This window comes from Orbilia oligospora, assembly GCF_000225545.1.
Source record: "Orbilia oligospora ATCC 24927 unplaced genomic scaffold scaffold00076, whole genome shotgun sequence".
NCBI classification, from domain to species: Eukaryota; Fungi; Ascomycota; class Orbiliomycetes; order Orbiliales; family Orbiliaceae; genus Orbilia; species Orbilia oligospora.
In genome coordinates this window covers 913725-933830 of record NW_011645633.1, presented here as the reverse complement: position 1 = coordinate 933830, position 20106 = coordinate 913725, and the positions used below count along the sequence as shown (strand labels likewise).

The 20106-nt window shown below is 43.3% G+C and overlaps 8 protein-coding genes across 8 annotated transcripts; 4 read left to right on the top strand and 4 right to left on the bottom strand.

Annotated features, from left to right (window-relative positions):
• Positions 1-375: 375 nt before the first annotated feature.
• On the top strand, positions 376-706 carry AOL_s00076g261 (uncharacterized protein; the record flags this gene model as incomplete). Its single annotated transcript, XM_011122814.1, has 2 exons — positions 376-419; positions 550-706. 2 exons carry the CDS (start codon positions 376-378, stop codon positions 704-706), a joined length of 201 nt encoding a protein of 66 aa, XP_011121116.1.
• A 1352-nt stretch (positions 707-2058) lies between these two features.
• Positions 2059-2307, top strand: AOL_s00076g260 (uncharacterized protein; the record flags this gene model as incomplete). Its single annotated transcript, XM_011122813.1, has 2 exons — positions 2059-2102; positions 2184-2307. 2 exons carry the CDS (start codon positions 2059-2061, stop codon positions 2305-2307), a joined length of 168 nt encoding a protein of 55 aa, XP_011121115.1.
• Positions 2308-3771: 1464 nt separating this feature from the next.
• AOL_s00076g259 (uncharacterized protein) lies at positions 3772-4061 on the top strand (the record flags this gene model as incomplete). Its single annotated transcript, XM_011122812.1, has 2 exons — positions 3772-3815; positions 3953-4061. 2 exons carry the CDS (start codon positions 3772-3774, stop codon positions 4059-4061), a joined length of 153 nt encoding a protein of 50 aa, XP_011121114.1.
• A 569-nt stretch (positions 4062-4630) lies between these two features.
• Positions 4631-5395, bottom strand: AOL_s00076g258 (uncharacterized protein; the record flags this gene model as incomplete). The annotated part of the gene is made up of 2 exons (XM_011122811.1): positions 4631-4691; positions 4755-5395. The coding sequence occupies 2 exons, from the start codon at positions 5393-5395 to the stop codon at positions 4631-4633; spliced, it is 702 nt and encodes a 233-aa protein (XP_011121113.1).
• Positions 5396-5833: 438 nt separating this feature from the next.
• Positions 5834-7292, top strand: AOL_s00076g257 (uncharacterized protein; the record flags this gene model as incomplete). Its single annotated transcript, XM_011122810.1, has 2 exons — positions 5834-6226; positions 6300-7292. The coding sequence occupies 2 exons, from the start codon at positions 5834-5836 to the stop codon at positions 7290-7292; spliced, it is 1386 nt and encodes a 461-aa protein (XP_011121112.1).
• A 1090-nt stretch (positions 7293-8382) lies between these two features.
• Positions 8383-13398, bottom strand: AOL_s00076g256 (uncharacterized protein; the record flags this gene model as incomplete). Its single annotated transcript, XM_011122809.1, has 3 exons — positions 8383-10602; positions 10668-12265; positions 12414-13398. 3 exons carry the CDS (start codon positions 13396-13398, stop codon positions 8383-8385), a joined length of 4803 nt encoding a protein of 1600 aa, XP_011121111.1.
• A 688-nt stretch (positions 13399-14086) lies between these two features.
• AOL_s00076g255 (uncharacterized protein) lies at positions 14087-15339 on the bottom strand (the record flags this gene model as incomplete). Its single annotated transcript, XM_011122808.1, has 4 exons — positions 14087-14738; positions 14796-15025; positions 15102-15187; positions 15255-15339. The coding sequence occupies 4 exons, from the start codon at positions 15337-15339 to the stop codon at positions 14087-14089; spliced, it is 1053 nt and encodes a 350-aa protein (XP_011121110.1).
• Positions 15340-16955: 1616 nt separating this feature from the next.
• On the bottom strand, positions 16956-18206 carry AOL_s00076g254 (uncharacterized protein; the record flags this gene model as incomplete). Its single annotated transcript, XM_011122807.1, has 1 exon — positions 16956-18206. The coding sequence occupies one exon, from the start codon at positions 18204-18206 to the stop codon at positions 16956-16958; it is 1251 nt and encodes a 416-aa protein (XP_011121109.1).
• Between the last annotated feature and the right edge of the window lie 1900 nt (positions 18207-20106).

Here is a 20106-nt window from a genome sequence, read left to right as displayed (position 1 = left end):
AAGAATACTCGATGTCTATGCAATGCGACTAACCTTTCTGGAGTTCATAGGCGACCGTTAAGTGCTTCCATGTATAGTCCACGTCTAGACATGTCGACAACTAACAGCTAGAAGTTATGGTTGCTTTTGCATATCGTACCACTCGGGAACGACTAGCTAGCTAGCACTAGCTCTCACTTAAAAAGCTTATGTCATATCGTGAGTCTTCTGATGAATAACATATGTGAAAATCTATATAAAGGCGGCTTCGGACGTCGAAACTGGACTTCTTTCTTTCCTCCCCAGCTTCATCAGCCCTTCCAACTCTCCACATTCCTTCGGATATCTACACTCTTTCTTAAAGACCGAACATCCACTACACTCTTTTATAACAAAATGCAATTGACTACAGTCTTTGCCTTCAGCGTCGCCATCTTGGGGTAAGTGGCACCCATAGCTCTTTTATTTATATACATTCGTATCCAACCCCGAACATGTGCGCGGGGAGTCGATGACAGGGATAACCAAACTTACATACTGAGAACTTTTGAATTGACTTTGATATTTTAGTAGCTTCGCCATGGCTGCTCCAGCAGCCGACCCAGTTCCAGCCCCACTCGCTGAGCCAATTCCAACCCGAAAATGGAGGTGGAAGCCATCCGGTCGCTGGAAGTCTGGATACCGCGGCAACAAATATAGGGGAGGGAGGAGGCACTCGAAGGAGTAAATGGGTGGCCAATGGCGGTTTGTATGTTTAAACGATCCTAGACCTTATATCTTAATTTTGCATTATACTTACATAGCCAACTTAAAGACCATAGGCTTCCTGGCCCATTTTACTCGGTTTTAAGAGATGGTGATCAATTGCGAAAGTTATCGAAACCACCATTTTCTTTTATCTGGGATATATATTTTGACGAATTTTGACGATAACCTACGCTTTACGAATTTCATTTCTTTGTTACCCTTTTCACTTCACCCCTTCCTCATTTCCCCCCACACCTCTCGCTGGTTTCGAATTCCCTTTCGATTCTGAACGAACGATATGACCAAAGCTCTCTTTCTTTTTTTCTCCTTTTTGAAAAGATTGCTGAATTAGATGGCGTTTTTCATGGATAGAAGTATCCAAATATGAACAATTTCAAAGGCTCCGTTTATGTATATAGATTGTGCCAAATAGGAAGTAGCAGAATAGAAATGAAAGATATCAAGAAAAAGAAAAACGAAACCATTAAAATCGATTATCTAGATATAGATAATTAAAAATGATAGATAACTTTGAAATCTCCATGTGCACATGTGTTCTGTTCGGCTATTGGTAAGGTCGTTGTAAGCGGCGTACTGTATTGGGCCTCTATAGGCGAACTAGCGCCAGCTGACATTCTATATAATCGAGTAGGCGAAATCGATAAGAAACCACACCCGGGGCATGACATGCAAGCCTATTTAGGGAAAAAATACCGATGCAGTAACTTAAGTGCCTAGTCTATGTATCACGAGACTCGGATGTATCGTGATGTTGCGAGAGTAGTTTGTGAGCATTTTTAGACTGTTTTTTATATATAGATTATGCCTTCGGTTGCAGAACGTTTAATCTAGCGTTATACATGTACAGCTATAGGTGGCGGTCATGTTTACTAAAATCCTGTGGTAGATATCTTCTTCTTAGTACTCTGTTTAAGGATATTATATTCTCTAGATAATATATTATCAAATTAAAACAATAGTTTTGGCCGCAAAGGAAGGGGCAGTAGCTCTATAGAGAAATTATAATTCCGATCTTAACAATATCCAATTTCAATTGTCAGACTAACAATGCCGTCCCAATAATTTAGGTGTTCAAAGCCGCGGAGAGACAATTGCTACTCTCAAACAATGGGATATAAATTGCAAGCCATTTACCGTCAAGTTCCAAGCCCTCCAAGCTCCACGGGACACGCTTTCGAAGTCATTGTATTTGGATTACGTATACAGAGCTAATTTAACCTAGTCATTCTTTCAGAACTTACCATAATACAACTTCCTTCTTTTCCTTTAATTCTTTAAGAAAAATAAAGAAAAATAAGAAAGGCAGACACAATGCACGCCTCCAAAGTCATCGCTCTCCTTGTCGCCTTTACAGGGTAAATACAATCACTTTCCCAGAAAAACAGCTGTAGCCGAAACTGTCTCTAGGACTCTAACACTCGGAATCTATCATTTAGTATCACGATGGCCTTACCAGCTCCTGCTCCAGCCCCGGAACCAGAGTTGGAACCCAGGTGGGGTATGAAATACCGTCTGCTCAAATTAAAGGGGATTGATAAGTTCCACGGGGCTGGACGATAAATACTTAAGAACTCGATATCAATACCTGTAAGAACATGTAATAATTAAAAAAATAACTGGCAACTGAGGCGTTTTCGGTGCTAATTAAGTTGATAGGCGCAGCTTCGAATCAGATGGTTTCGTGCTCGCGGTGAATTCGAAAGAGAGGAACCTCCGGAAATGGTGTTGGAAATCGGAAATGGTGTTGGAAATCTGTTCAGTTTGGTGCATTTTTGGCGTTCTAACCGGAATTGGGGGTTTAGAGACGACGTTACACTGGACTCGAGCATTTGTACCATAAGAACCCACCCTAAACTTTTAAATTTCGAGTGCATACGAATCGAATTCGTATTCAATTTGATACCCCTTCGAGTTATCGCAAACTTTTTAATTGTGCTAAAATAGTGTTTGTATCTCAAAAGTAAGAAAAGTAGAAATCCGATATTTAGTGAACAAAATCTCCCATCATTTCTCCATCTAATTATTTGTGCACGGAGCTTATAAACGTCAGCCACAAAATGCAGTGCACTCTAACGGCCCCAAGGCGAATGTCAAAATAGTTAGTACACAGCTGCACAGACATTGATATCGGGAGCTGAATAAGTTAAAACATGGCTCTTGACTTTCGGTCAATTATTTAATTTTGGATCTTCCATTACATTCCCAATTGCAATAGCTAATACTATACTTTTTTTCAAATTAAAACTCTCGTCGTCAGTTCTGCGTTGAAATTGACAGTTGGATCTTCGAACTGTACTTCGCAAATATTTGCACGAAAACCCATCGGCGTAACGGTTCACTCGAGTACTAGTACTTGCAGGTTTGAACACTAATTCCGGATCTCGGATTTCCGTGCAGACCTGTATGGACATTCATTATTAGAGGTATAGACAACAGAAAAACAGGTTCTTAAGTGGCTTAAAACCGCCTCGTCGATGTCGGAATAATCGAGCCTCAATCTACCATTGGATGGCATGAATTTAAGATTTTCGTTCGGCTATCTCGATAGAGAACTTCGGCACCACACCCTATAAACCGTATCTGAATTGCAGTAACCAGGTCTTGGAGATCATAATAGGTTAGATACTTCCGAGGTACCAATTTTCGATTACTAACTTCCTCCGAGCCAATGCTACCCTAAAGAGCCAAGGCTATCTGCTGTAAAGGGACTATTGACTATTTGACAACCTGAAGCCGATGGGGTGGTATCAATCCGATATCATGGGTCTTGTTATGTTGGCATCTTTGACGTAGCTCTTGTGGCTCACGCCGCTATCCGCAAGAAGTATCTATATAAAGGACGTCGGTTTAGCTCCTAAGAAGGCGTTTTTTTCTGTCTGTTATCGTCATCGAGTAGCTACGTTCGTTCCTTACCTTAGTCATTCTCTCACGACCGTCTCACGAATTTATATATATATATATATTTTCAAAAAGAGTCCTAGAGACGAATTTTTTCCTGTTACTTGACTTAAAAAAAAGATCAAAATGCAAGCTACAAAGGTCATCGCTATCGTTTTCACTTTCTTCAGGTATGTCACTAAATATTCTTCATATGGATACTATATCATATCGTCTTGTATACTGTAGAGAAACAGATAGGGGTCGGGCAGGCTGGTTTACGAGACAAGAAACAGATAGCCTTCTAACATTTATCAACCTTTAATAGCCTTGCTATGGCCGCTCCTACGCCTCAAGGTATTCCTGCGGATAAAGTCCGCACTGGAGGCTTCAGTGCCAAACTCATCAAAGCCAAGCTTCTCAAAGCAAACAACTAAGTATTCCATGTTGATCTAGGTAAGAAATACTGGGCCGAGCCACTTGAAAATAGGGTTTTGACTAATATGTTTGTTGGTTGTGAATAGTTACCCATGGATAGAGTTGGAATGAGGCAGGTTTATCCTACGGATTGGGATGCCGGATTTGGATCTTGAGTACTCTATGAGAATATGTATCGTTTAGAGATTGTCAGATTCTCGATAGACCTTGGATCATAAATATATTACCACTGCGGTATCCCGGGTTCATTTTCGTGCCATTCTGTAGAGTCTCCAGATATATGTGTATTTGATGGTGATAGGGTTGTAAGCCAAATAATTTCTATGATGTAAAGTCCTTTAGTTGTGGACGCCCTGTTCGTAAGTTTGCTTAAGATGATGCTTCTGGGATTGATTGCTGCCAATTTGGAAAGATGATTGTGTGAGTCGCTTTTTGTCTTATTGACTATCAGTAACATCAATGTATCTACAAGGTGTCCAGTATATTCTTGCTATATACCAACACCGTGGAACTAACTGTACAAAGGGGTTGCAAAAGAATAATAAAAGAAGATACACACGGCTTACGACTACTCCCTCTCAAAGTACTTCCACTGGCCCTCTACCGGCTCTTCCATAAGTGGCTCCCAACTATGAATCCGTAAAAGTTAGTATCCAAAGGATAGTCGATATTGTATAAAGTGTAAAACTTACGGCTTTGTTTTTGCCATCACATCAACCAATTTGTATTCATCATAAGCCTGCTCGATAACCTGCTCGATCAATCCGCTCCCGATTTGTTCCTCGATAGTTTCCACCTGCTCGGCCGAAATATCGGGTTCTCCCCTGAAGCCCTCATAATCTGGTGCTTTTCTCTTGTTAACCTCCTCCCAATGTGCGATTCTAGCCTCCTTAATCTCATCGTTCCTCCATTTTACCAACTCCACTAGTTCATGATCATCGTCTTGATGACCCTCCCAATTTCCCCAATAAGCTTGAATCGCCTCACGGTGTAGAACCTGCTCCTCGATCTCTTCGGTATACTTTGGCGGCGATTCGATACCCCTTCTCTCTCGCTCCTTGAGATAGGCTTCCCAACCTACGGGGATCTGCTCCTCGACTATACGTTTACGGTGCTTGATGATTGCTTCTGTGGCAGTACGATAGGCGGATTCTTCGGGGAATTCTGAGAGTTTTTGGAGTGTGCGGTTGTAGATGGTTAAGAGGGTTGGACGGGGAGTTGGATGGGTGGGAAGACCTGCGATACCTGTCGGATGGAAGGCGAACAGGCGAGGGGTGTGTTTTGTTGGAGTCACCGATTTTGCGGCCTGCAGGAGGCGGAGAGCGGGTCTCATTGTGGAGGGTGTGGGTATGTGAGACGGAGGGGTGTCGACGGGTGTCGCCAGCGATGTAGTCTATACGGTCACGTTTATTAGTTCGAGCTGGTTTCAGTAAAGGCGATATAGAATCTAAAACATACCGATGGCTAGGGTGCTTAGGTTTGGTGATGATATAGACTGAGGTTGTCGTCCAGAATGACGTCCTACCGGGTGTAGTTCTTCAACTGGAATCAGGAAGTGTTTAATTGGCCAATGGCAATTCGCGCCCGCCTCAAAATGTGGCTGGTTTTCGTCCAACATAAAAGGTGGCGGTGTAACGTCGGCCCAACGCAAAGGCGTGAATTAACTAACGTCTTCGGCTCAACTTCTTCATTACCAAAAATATCACGAGCGGGATGCGACGGTGAACATCCCCACTACTAAACACCCAAACGACCGGAAAGGAAAGGAAGGATGTCACCGTCTCACTTTCGCCCTCTCCTCCGTCCGAGGACCTTTACGGGCGCCAATGGCGCCTTCTCGGCCTTCAAACAACCGTCGTCATTCCACGCTTTTCGACGAACGTACACCACAAAACGGACCCCATTGTCGACTACTAAGACGGTTGTAAAGTCTACAATTGCCATAACTACATTGGCTTTGTTTGGTTACTATTCTACGGACTCTAGGGCAGCGATTCATCGGTATCTTGTTGTTCCGGCGCTAAGGGTTATTGCACCGGATGCCGAAGATGCACATGCCTTTGGGCTTAAGGCTTTGCGGGTGCTCTGGGATTTTGGTCTCCATCCTCGAGATAGATTAGGAATTAGGGAAGAGGACGAGAAAGAACCATTCCTTGAAACTTACGTTAGTATTCTAAGTTCTAGCAGCCACAATTGAAATTTCTATTACAATTATACTAATTAATAACTTAAAAAAGGTCTGGAATAAACGTATCATAAATCCAATCTATATCTCCGCCGGTCTCGACAAAAATGCCGAAGCTGTAGACGCTTTGTTTGCCCTCGGTCCTTCCATCATTGAAGTCGGTTGTGTAACACCCGAGCCTCAAACCGGCAACCCACGCCCACGTGTTTTCCGCCTCGTGGCTGATAAAGCCCTTATCAACCGTTATGGCTTCAATTCCCTAGGTTCTGACTACGTAGCTAGAAAGCTACGTGAAAGAGTACTTAGGTATGCGGCGGATAATGGAATGACGGAACAGGATGTGCTTGATAACTTGCCGGCAAGTTTATATCCCGGGAAGTTATTAGCTGTGCAGATTGGGAAGAATAAATCAGTAAGCGAGGATGATATCGAGGGTGTGAAGGAGGCATATATATCTGGTGTCAAGTCATTGGGATTGTACGCCGATGTTTTGGTTGTTAATGTGTCAAGTCCAAATACTCCAGGCTTGAGAAAATTGCAGTCTGGGAATACTCTTACGGAATTACTCTCTGCAGTTGTGGCAGAAGCAAAGAAACTGGAAAAGAAGGAAAAGCCAAGAGTCATTGTCAAGATTTCTCCGGATGAGAGCTCTAAGCAACAGATTGAGGATATCACATCTGCTATCAAGAGATCTGGTGTTGATGGTGTAGTTGTGGCTAATACAACTTTGAGAAGACCGGATACATTGGTTTCTCCACCTCATTTGGTACACGAAGCTGGTGGACTATCCGGGCCGGAGTTATTTGATACCATGAGAGATTTGGTGAGAGAGTATAGGAGACGTCTTCCTAGAGATAAAGAGATCTGGGCTAGCGGCGGTGTTTCTACTGGACAAGATGCTCTAGATGTTCTGAAGGAAGGTGCTGGTGTTGTAGGTGTATATACTGCCATGATCTATGGTGGAGTTGGTACTATTGGAAGGATGAAGGAGGAGATTCGGGATATCGTACGGACCACAATTGCTAAAAAAACTGGTGATAAATAGAAAAGCCTTTGAAACTTTTGGATTTAGTTGAAGCATTCATACAAAATTACATTTGCTTGTACATGTACATAAATGCATAATTCTTCAGCGGAGTTTTTATCTATACGGTAAGCACCTAGCCTCGAATCCAGGTAAGCACCTACCGAAAGAGCTAGGCACGCTTTTGACTCTGTAAAAGGTCGGGTTGTGCTGGCAGTGCCATACATTCTGGGACATTTTTTTAAAGCAGGATACATGACACCTGAGACTTTTTTTTAAAAAATATAATTATATTCGGAGTTTTAATAACAGATTTACTTAAGTATAACTCGTCGCCAGACTCAACTGTGGTATAGCTACCATGAAGAATTGCATAGAGAAAACAGCCCGTCGTCGTTTGCACGTGTATTTCTCGTAGGCATGCATAACAAACTCAACGCATAAATTTGAGGGTGCCAATATTAATATAATCTAAAATACCACATTAATAACACAAAATTTAATTTTTCTTATTTTAAAATACAAAACTTAATAATAAAATTAAATAAATATTTCAATTATCAGCAAAAGGTTTCTTTTTTATTAATCTTATTCTCGACCTATATTAGTACCTACTTACTTATTTTGTCGGGAGGGCAGTGGGGCACAGATACGGGGAGGACCATTAAAGACCCTTCCTTTCAGTCGGGCATGGAAACAATTGCAACATTTAGCTAGAGTATAGCGCTAGTAATCCGAAGCATCATCAATGTTGCACACTGCATCGAACCGGATGAATTTATAAGAGTTATTGTTTGAATTTTCAATATTTGAGCGTATAGGTACTATGTATATATCTGTTTCAGTTGTGTGTGGGAGTGTTTTAATAGAAGACTCTATACTAAGTACAAGTTATACAAAGAGTACCGCAATGCAGAATGAAGATCCCGAATCTGAATTAAGCCTCTTAGGCCCTTCCTTGAAACATACATATTTAATTATATCAATGAAAAAAATTATAATAAGATGTTAACAATAAGGACTAACCGGGAGGACTACCTTGTAATCTGGGCGCCTGCCGGTCTCGTTCCCAGGCGCCTGCTGTCTTAGATTAGTTTAGCCATATAAAGACTCAATTGAACTCGATAAACGTGAGATCGCCAGATTTATTTCCCATTGCGAGTATGTTGTGCCGAAAATCAAAGTCAAAGCAACTTATTTCGTAGTGAGAAGGGATTATGATGTAGAATTTGCCATCGTTTCCTATCCAAACCTCGTCTGCATCTATAAGGATTTCATTGAGGGGTTGTAGTTCGGGACCTAATTTTGAATTTTCATCCGGACTGAGTTGGATTTCTAGTAGCCCAACACTGGTTTCCAGGTGTTGACTGTCTGCAGTGAAATCTAGCCTGAAATTGTGAGGCTGGCTATAAAACCAATCTAAATACCAGGGTTCGCAGACTATTTGCGATGACGTGCCTGTTTTTCTATCCCATATTTTCAGTACGGCTTCGGAAGAAATGCACATCATCGACACGATCATCCGGCTGTCTGGTGAGACGGTTACAGCCCTAAAATATTCTGCATCGGCTTCCACGGGTATTTGTAGACATGCGCCTGTTGCTATGTCCCAGAGTTCGATAGTTCCGTCCCGCGACCCCGAAACCACTGTTTTACTGTCCGGTGAAAATGCTACACAATCAAAACCCGTATATTGTCCTGAAGTATTTTCCGTAGCCTGGATATAAGCCCAACTCTCATGGCCCTTGAATGTTTGAAGAGCGGCACCAGTAGCCCCGTCCCAAAGCCGGATTGTTCCATCCTCTGATGCAGAAGCTGCCATTTTGTTGTTTGGCGAGAAAGCTATGCTCTTGATAGGTTCCTTGTGGCCCTGAGCCTTCCATAGTACCTGGAATGTCGATGTCGATGTCCCAGTTACTAAGCTCCAAGCCAAAACCACACAGAGGCCCGAACGAGTTCCATACACCATTGCTCTGTTATCCGGTGAAAACCTTATAGCCTTAACAACTCCTGGCTCACATTGATGTATATGTAAGGCTGTACCTGTTTTTGCATCCCATAGCCAGACTGTTTCATTCCGGTATCCCATCGAGGCTATCATTGTGCCGTCGGGCGAGACAACCACAAGTTTGACGCCGGATGTATGAACCTCGATTTCTTGTGGGACTGCGTCATCGATAGCCGCTATGTCCCAGAACCAGACCTTTGGCTCATCTTCTATCACCGATACAAGCACTTTACTGTCAGGCGAGAAAGAAAGGTACGTAGCTCGGCCTCTATTTTCACCGTTTACTTGTAGAAGGGTGTTCACCTCCGTATCCCAGAGTTGAATTCCATGACCCCCAATTCCCACTGTTTTGCCGTTAGGCGAGAACGATAGGGTTCGAATCTTGGCGTCTGACTGAGTCTCGGCTCGTAAAATCGCACCAGTTACTGTGTCCCAGAGCTGTACTTCACACCCAACCGCCGACGCTAACTTTTTGCCATTCGGAGAGAAAGCTAGAGCACACGTGCTCGCTCCTTTAGGTCTAAGGACACGTAAAATTGTACCTTTCACTATGTCCCAGAGTACTATTCCAAGGCAACTGTATTCTGAGCATCTTAGTCCTGATGCTACCATCCTGCTGCTTGTTGAGATTTCAATAGGGTAAGCAACAGATTCATCTGTAGATGAATATCGTTCGAGCGTTAGGAGGAATGAGCCTGTTTGTGTATCATAGAGATGGAGATCTCTATTGTTTGACAGTGCAGCCACCATCTTGCTGTCTGGTGAGATGAATACATAATCGACAGAACCCATTGCGACCTTCTGATTTTCAGTGAGGCTTTCATAGAATTCCCTCCCCAACACAACCATACCTGTTGCTACATTATGGACCCAGATCATCTTAGACGATACTGAGACTAACTTCTTGCTGTCCGCTGAGAACACTACCTTTAAGCTGGGCGAGTGAGCAGAAATATCGAATTTCTGCAGCCCTGCACCTGTAATCGCATCCTGGAGTATTATTGTTGTCTTATGAAATGATTCCGATGCTGATGCTGATGCAATCATCTTGCCATTGGGCGAAGAGGCTAAGGGAATTAAATAGCCTGTATCATCACTCTGCAATACTTGTATCAATCGCGTAGGCTTACATATTGTTACAGCAGACTTGACCCAACGTTGCATTTCATCTGTAAACTTTTTGCGAATCAAACTCCGCTGGTCTGTAAATATAAGAGCGGAACAATATACTTGAAGGGGCGATTGTTTTATCATCGATAGGTTATAGAGAATGAACTGATGTGCGTCCTTTAGAAAATCACTAAGATCAGGGCCTCGAATGATCTTAATGGATAGATTGTATTAGTCTTCGTAGGGCTCTCTGCTGTTGCTTAAATGGTTTCACTTACATCGACTCTAGACTTTAATAATGCGATAGCATGAACCGCTTGAGAAGTCTTTCCTATCAAAGAGAGTGCCTCAAGCCAATGAAGAAAATGCCGTCGCAAGAAGATATCGACTGGACTACCATCGCATTGATATTCTTCGCTGAACTGGAGATGCTGAGCGTAGTACTGACATGCATACTGCATTTCCGGTGGTATAGTTTTTGTTGCTAAAGAGGGGTCAATCTCTTCCATAGAAGTGCCGGGATGCTTTAAATTGCAAATATCGAGCTTCAAACCACTATGGCTGCATGAAAGCCGTTTAAGACAACATGCTGCTAATTGTTGATGTGCCATTTTTTTGTCTATCCAGAATTGCGGATCGTGGCATCTTTTTTCATCAAGGAGAAAATCCCGAAACGAGGGATGTAGCAGGCGAATATCTGAGTCCTGATCCTTGGGCACGTTGAGAACAGAGTGTAAATGTCGTAGACTCCAGTGTATTACGTCCTGGTTAACTCCTAGGAGTTCCGCTAAAGCGACAGCAGAGAGCGGCTCTGAGAGAATGACAATAGTACCAACGACTTGCCGGAAGCGAGCAGCGAGAGTCTTTTTGTCCTCATCCTCTTGAGTGCCTTTGAGGGAATGATATAGAATTTGACCATATATTGCATCGAGTTCCTTGGTCGGAGAGGCTGAAGGAATGCTATGCCCTAGTTTCGACCCTGATTCATTTTGATCACGAGGGAGAAAGACTTCGAGCAGTCCCTGAGGTGGCCACTGGTTTGATTGTGTACCTATGAAACGACATATTGTTGCGGCGTAAATGAACAAACCGCCAGCATTTCGAACGAGTGTAGTTATTTTGTCCTCCCACGGCCAATCCGGTGGAAGAAGCTCAGAGTTTTCGATTATTTTTCCGAATCGGTCCCGAAAGAATGTCGATATATCCTGGTCGACAATAGAGCGTGATATCTCGTGAAGTGCTAAATCACGATGATAGATTTCTTTCATGTTACGGAATCCTAGGCGTATTGGGGTTTCTGGCCGGCTGGTGATGAAAACCCGGATGCCTTCCATTCCAGTGAAGAGATGAAGTAATAATGTAATATCATCATCCCCGTTGCATTCATCCAGCGCATCAACCATAAACAAGAAAGGTCGTGATGTGTTTTGATTCAACTTAGAGACTGGCAGTAGAACAAGCTGCTTCCACTGGGTACGTAGATTTTGGCTAGTGATACTCCGATCAGCCTCAACTGCTTCGCATATATAGTTCTTCAGGAGTTTTGACCGATTGGCAAGCTGAACTGCAATTGTAGTCACGAATTCGCCTGCGTGACTCAGATTTCCACCGCCCCTGCTAAAAAAGAAACTCGCTGCAAGTTGTCCCTTATTTTCGAATTCCTCCGCAATCGCTCGAGCGATTGTTGACTTGCCAGTTCCAGCCATACCGTTCAGCCAGAAGATAGGTGGGCTGCTTGGTTCCTCGCTCCATTCTCGAATTTGTTTTCTAAGTTCGACTCTCGTGTCTGGCAAGCACCGGTCACTGTGCTCCCAAAGGCGTGAGTTATAAGCTGCGTTCTTAGCATAAAGGAGGATGTCTAGCAGGCGGTCTTGTTCTATGTATAGATGCATGCAGTTAGCAAATGATTTCACTAATGGTTTATGATTATATGATATCGATCATTTCGAAATTTCGCTAACCACATCCGCATTGAAATTCTTTAAATACAACATATATGACACTGAATCAGGTATCACACACACCTCTCGAGATTTGCAGAGCTTCGATCGCCTGTTTTGCCGCATCTATCTCCTGTGCTGGAATAATTGAGAGTAGCTCTTTGGCATATGCAGCCGCTGTAGCAGCGGCGTAAGACTGCCACCGCTTGTTTTTGTGAGAATCTGCGTAATCACATATTCCTCGGATAACAAGGCAGGGGAATTGATCCATTAAACCAGCTGCCTCCATCTCCACGCATATGATCCCAAGGTCTTCTTGCAGTTTATCTCGAGTAATAGCGTCTTTGAGAACTTGGTTAGATGAGCCAATGTTACCATAATAGATCCTCGGTGACGTATTCCTGCGCGGTTCGCGGTCTATAACTTTACTTTGATCGCAGAGACGGCAGGTTTTACCACCCTGGTGGTTGTACGTCGCCTCAAACAATCGATCGTGCTCAGACCCTTGATAGAAGTATTCCCCTTCTTCTTTCATATGTGGATATCTTACTAACATATCTGCCAGGTGTGTCGAGAGTTTGTTTCCCTCTCTTCTATGCCGTGCTTGCAACTTTTCAACATTTGCAGCAATAACTGCTGGGGGCTTATTTAGTGATCCTGTCCGCTCGAAATTCCCCCCGGAGAGTATTTTCCCTCGATCGAATTGTACAACCCCGCCAAATGTCCCCGTTGATTTGCTGACGACCACATCTCCCAGTCTAATATCATACTCATCCTCCACAGGTATGCCGCCGCCAATACCCACAAGCAATCCAAATCTGATAGACTTGAAATCGTTAAGTAATTGTGTGGCTACAGTCGCGGCGGTGTTGTTCCCAATTTCTGGCATAACAGCAATCACAATGTTGTGCACTCCCATTCGCCCTAGTGTGTAACTATTCTTATTTGAGAAAGGGCCTTCATGGATGTGGTCTAACATTGCTTCGACTGCTGCCAGTTCGACTCCCATCGGGCAGATGCATGCGACTGTATAGGAATCATGGCTGGGGTTGCCGCTTGGTTCATTCATGACTCGTCTATATTTGTATTATAGTAGGAGATGGAATTCAAACCTAAATAGAGGTGGAGTTTGAATTTTGTAGAATAGGTTTAAAGATGTGAGCAAGGAGAAAATGGTAAAGCTGGAAGATCTTAAGACGTAGCAGCATTTCTACACTACTGCAAATGCATTACCCCGCTCGCGGAAAAACATAGCCTCGAGACCAGGCGTAAGGAAAGGAGAAAAACATGACATCTGAAGACATGCATAATCTCTCGTAACAAGGCTGCGCAGCTTGTTTGCTTGGCCCAAATCTAATTTTGTAATATTCCTAGACGAAAAAGTATGCTTCAGAGGATGACACATCGGATATATCTGCATAGAAGGCTGGTATAATAGAAGAAATCATTTATATTGAGGATCCTAGGATCCTAGGGTAGATTTCAACAGAAGTATCTGGTTCTCTCGCTCCCTTCACCCTGTGATGTGGCACCAGCTAAGAAAGATAGCATTTAGAGTGGGATCCTGGATGCTTCGTAATATTTCTGCGGCACGTTGATATGCAATGTTTGATTTTAGATGTAAACACTATCCAGCACTGGATACAAGGTAAGAACGAATAAACAAAGCCTTAAGACTCTCAGAAATGTTACCAAAAATAACTTCTATGCCTTTCCTATAGTTAATATCCAGGATCATCAATGAATTTATTAAGGTTTTATGGCTTGTACTGATCCAATGGGATAGTATCAGCGAACAAAACATCATTCATCCCGGCTGGATACCTCTCCCCAACAGGCACACACTCTTTCGCCAGCCTTTCAACTTCCTTCTTTTCCTCCTCAGAAAGTTCAACCTTCAAAGAACCCAAATTCTCCTCCAATCCTTCTAATCTCGTTGTTCCAGGAATCGGGATAACATCATCACCACGACTTAGTACCCATGCCAAAGTCAACTGTGCTGCGGTTACGCCCTTTTTATCCGCCAAAGCCTTGATCCCATCCACTAACTCCAAATTTTTGGGGAAGTTTTCCTTAGAGAAACGAGGAGCATATGTTCTGAAATCACCTGGTTCGAAGTCTTCGGTTGAGCGGTAACGACCTGTTAAGAAGCCACGGCCTAGCGGGCTGTACGCTACTGTTGCGATTCCAAGTTCGCGACAGGTGTTCAGAACGTTACGCTCAGGCTCTTCGATATCAATTGCGAATGGCGAGTACTCAAGCTGAACTGCAGCGAGAGGCTCAACTGCGTGAGCGCGGCGGATGGTTTCGGCAGATGCTTCTGAGAGACCGATGTGGCGGATTTTACCGGCCTGTTTGAGCTCTTTCAGAGCGCCCATGGTTAATTCGATAGGGATTTTTGAGTCGATTCTAAGAAACCCTAAATTAGTATGTCTCTTATTGGAAAACGTGAGTTTTAGAACTTACCGATGAACATAGTACAAGTCAATATAATCAATATCCAACCTCTTAAGATTCGATTCAACGGCTGTCTTTACATACTCCGGGCTACCATCAGCCCAGAATGCGCCATTCGATCTATCCATCTTAATTCCGAATTTCGTGGCCAAAAAGACTTTTTCACGTAGACCGGGGTTTTGTTTGAACCATCGGCCAATGAGTTCTTCGCTGTCGCCGTAGATATCACTGGTATCGATCTTTTAAATTTTCCAAATATTGTTAGTTACTTAGGAACTTTTGATTTGATTTTTTTGGAAGGTTGGTGAGATTTACAAAGTAAATACCGCTTTCGATTACTGCATCAAGCATTTTAAAGCGATGCTCATCCGGCTTTGCTGGGCCGTAACCGATGGAGAGGCCTATATATGATCTTTTGTTAAAACCTAAATTTCCTTTGGGGTACTTAAGTAGTTTATAATTATTTACCCATTGCGCCGTACCCCAACTCGGAGACGGACGGCCCATTTTTGCCCAAATGACGAGTGGGGATTGGAGTTCCGTATGTGACCATTGTGAGTATTGGGTACTGTAACAGTTATAATGGTATTGTACTAGCTGTGATTATGATTATTGAGGTACGCCGAATACAGCTGTTGGAAATTTTGCGTTGATTTTGGTAGGAATAGGCCTATAAGGAAAGGTTTATAACGTTTAAAGTTGTGGAATTATAAGCTTCAATTGGTATCCTTTGAATACTGAATGAACCGGACTATGATGTGATGGTGAGAATGATAATTTCGACTAAGGGAAGGCCATGCCAATTTATACTTAGAAATTTCAGCATCTCGTCATTGCATTGTGTGGAAGCCCAATGGGCCTTTCTGGCTCGGGTTTATGCAGGTTCTTCCGCTCAGATAGCTAGTATTTCCAATCAACTTTGGCAACCTTTTCCATTCCCGTCGATCCTCCAGTAGACTTTCACCTAAACCTGGACAGATGGAGATAAAGATATCCCGCTTTATTAGAAATCCAATCCACTTGCTCACCCGAGCCACGTCAATGCTAGCCTTCCATTCTTTGAAGGTTTGAAACTACGGGAACGGGTAAGGTCAATGACATGACCATATAGTAGGGGTGTAAGCCATATCATTTTCCAAGGCGGGAAACCCATGCTCTGTACTCATAAGCCAATAAAAAAGGGAAGAGAAAAAAAGAAAACTCTTGATTCGCAATTTTCGATAATAATATCCTCTAGCTAGTTGGTTCTCGGATATCGGAGTTTGGAGTTAAGAATGTAAGCGAGCTTAGATAATCGATATCCCCCTGAAGTTTCGCTAAACTGGCTTATAACCCTGTCACGTCAGCAGACGGCCTGAGGTGCGCTAACTCAGGAGAGCTTCATTGCATCGTCGAGGAGTGGATAGAGACTAGTGGCTGCAAGAGTAATTCACCAACCTAAACCCTAACCGGCCTTGGTAGGTACGGCCTCAAGGCTTGAGTTAATCCTAGTACCACTCGATAAACGCCACGCGGCCACGACGATGCTGCGATATATATATGAACGGATATGAACTATACCCGAGATCCGTCCCAAGGAAGGTTTAGTTCGTCTCATTATTCGTAAACCATGTACGTTTACAAATGGCTGCTATAGCTAATTTAAATGTTTGAAGGCTCAGTTGATCAAGAAGTTATATATGGGCTTTGCTTGGTCTTTTATTCACCACTTAGGAGGAAATTGAGTGAGCTGGGTTTCGGAGGAAGTAGATTTAGCCAATCCTCGTAGTTTGCCTTCTAGGACGAAATAAGAAACGAATGGATACAAATTGGGTAGGAAATAAGAGATAATATTTTGTCATGTAAGTAATATATATACCTAGGTACATATCCCCTCGCTATAGTACTAAATGCGTGCGCATAGGAACTAGCGCTACCAGCTATTTTTAACAAAGAAAATTAAGCTCTTATGAAGGACAAATAATTGATAGGTCCGTTTCGCTCCTACTTTCTAACTGAATGATCGCTAATGAATGAATGATATATGTATAATTCCATAGGTAAAGTTTCTGACCGTTGTCGACACAAGAATGGCCTTTGCCATATCTCCCGTCTACTTGTGTTTTTAGTTGATTGTAATATCTGGTAGCCCATGGTCTCGCAACGAAGTCCGCTCGTACCTAGTGTAGTTTAGCCCCCAAACATAGGACACTTCCCGCTACTTTCAATGATGGTCCCGCCTCCTAATAGCGATCCATGATCCCATCCTTCGTTTGCAGCACCTTTTCCAATGGTAGACCTCGGCCCTAGATCTCCAATGCGGTATCCATGGACTGACCCAAATTCTTCTTCATTGGGAATTCCCCAACCCATCGCTATACACAGCCAACCGATAGGTCCATAGCTATTCCACCAAGTTCTCTTCAAATACCACGGATCCGTTTCCCAAAGGTTGAAGTAATATCTCCTCTCTAGCAATGGCACCGAAGGATCGATTGGGTCAAGTTGAATTGCAGTATGCTTCTTAAATCTTGGTAGCACAAAACTTCTCATACAAAATGCCCGGACTCCGAAGAACCCGTTCACCACAGGTTCAATCCACTTCGGTGGATCCGGCCAATAAAATGACTCCCTTAGCCTTTGGTCACAAACTGCATGAACTACCGGTGTGGCTGTGGAATGCATAAACTTTGGAACAAAGTATAGCAAGATATCCAAAGTTGCCGTTGCGACATTTCTATTTATCTCGGAAGGCACCATGCATCTTTCCTCGTATGCATTCGCCCACTCGTACGTTCCTTCGAAGGAATCGGGAATTCCGGTTATACCCATCATTACTCCAACTTGACTCCAGAAACGATGGATCCCCATTAACTCGACTGGGTGTAATTTACGCCATTCGTATTTGTTGATGAAAACTGGTGGCTGGCACATGAAAAGTGCGAGGGTGTACAGGAGGTCATCGTTTGAGATAGAATTTTTATGCCTGCTGTGAAGGTAGTTTATTCTTTCGATCGCGATTTTTGCCCTGGGAGAGTCAAGCGGGGAAGACATCAACTCGATGATGAGAACAGAGGTGTCTACATATCGTCGGTGAGCGGTAGAGCGTTGTGCTAACTGGCGAGTCTTCCAGAGAATAGAGGAGATGGTGGGGATTCCATACGTCCGGAACAGAGCGAACTGCAAAGCGAGTCTCGTAATCCGGGGAAAGTCCCATGCACCCATGAGTTTTACGGCTTGTTCGGCATGGGAGATCGAAAGATCCGATGATTTTGTGACTATACCGCACTCATTTCGGACGGTTTGGAGGAATTTGTTGAGGTTGCGGTGGCGGAAGTACCGGACGATGAGCAGATAGGACACTATGGTGCTAGCGCAGAGGGCTTTGGCGATAGGGATATCCTTTGTGCTCGACGATATTATGTCAACTAGGGACTCCATTTTGAAAGTATGAAGTTTGCAGCCTCCCCAGATTCGAATTTTTAATCCGTCGGGGCTATATGTAAAAGGGACGAAGCGAAAAATAATTTTACGCGGTCGCCAGCCTTCCTTATATATTATAGCTGAAGCAGAGGGGTATTCTTCTCAAAAAAGTAAATTAAAGCTAAAAAAATAAAGGAAATAATAATCCAACTTCCAGGCCTTGTAATAGGCCGAACAGGGCGAACATGGCCACGACCAGAACTGGATTTGTTTAAGAATGTTTTCACAAGGATCCTGACCTGGGCCGGCAATTAGGCGTTTCAAGGGCCTAGGCCTGCCATAAAAAAGACTGTCTGCAGACGATGGCCTGCCATGTGAACGAGCGGGCGAATCTTCAAAGCCACGGCCTATAATGAAGTTATCTCCCAGCGAAAGCTACGGTGCCACGGCAGAAACTGGATCGTCGACGGAGATCGGGCTACTCCTTCTGTGGTTACACAACCCCATTTCCCCAGAGACTTTGAGCTTGTATCACCCGACACGTTGTATCTTCGATAGATGCTCGGGTCTTAAACTTACCGATATCCGTTGTCGATATCAATCTAGAATCGACAGAATGTATTTTCCTGGATTTGTGAGGTCATTGCGGCGTGCCCGCAAGGCCCAGGTTTATAATTGCGTTGGCTGCCGGCTGGCGTTCTACCCTAGTATTTCCTCTGGCAAGATCAGTTCGCTACCTGGAGCTAAGGTATGTAAGATCCGATCGTGATCAGTAAACTAAAAGCCAAGATCTTGTTAACTACCCCGCATCCGCTTTCCCGCTTTCGTTTTCCAACACGAGCTGTACGAATGGTTAACATAGTGCATAATATTGGTTGGCTAACTTAGCCGGCTGTTGCCAGAGGAATTTGCAGATCTCATACGCGCCGACGAAGCCACGTCGAATCAATTATCGATTCTCGAAGCGATTGGTAATTTCCAGCATTCTTCGATCATGATCAGGGCACTTAGTTACGTACTTTCGGCTCGCCGGGTTTCGTAGATTGGTAATCCCAATATTGGAACCAAGATAAGGTCGGTCACACAAGATTAAGTTTGACCGTGTATGGTGTGCACACATGTTCGGATGGGTTGAACAAATAAGCTGTATAACAAACATTAAAAGTTAGAGAAATAGAAATGAAGTCGATAAATACATGGCTTCCTCGTATTAAGTTTAAACGAATACGACACCGATAGACTGGGGTACCCGGCTTGAACCCAGCTCAGGGCTTTGCAGATCTGTGATATCATGATTCAAGTATATAGCCTTAATCCGAGTCTCTATTCGCTTCGATGGTTGACTAGTAAAGCCTTCTATTTTCTATCATGGCGCAAATAGTGAATAGTTTAATTTATTTATTCAAGATAGTGGGATCAATTGACGATTTTCTCCAAAAGCTGTGCATCGAACAGAATTATTATATCAATACCACGATTTTGAGCACTTGTTGATGATGTTCATTTAAATTCGGTGCATTATCGCCGCCCCTCCCACATATCCGTCCTACAAATTTTGCGTATAGGAAGATAGGTTATGGCAGCCGGGAGGCTTAACTAAATGAAAATAGATTGAACTCAAGTTAATTTTGTGAAATTCTAGACTCTTCTAGCAAGCGAAGCCCTGACTGGTATCTTGACCAAAAGTTTAAGAGAACCTATACGAAAATATGAGTAAATTCAATTTGTAGGCTTCTTGGTTCTTTGATCATGAGTTCTCAGTTCTTTAGTTTGCGACTTTGAATCTACTATCGACAAGTCGACACAAAACTTACGCCGTCAGCCTAACCTATATATAGTCAGATATATCACACTTAGAGATTGCAAATTTGAAATAAAATTAACTATTCATCCTTTCTCTATAAGCAAGGCTGCCGCT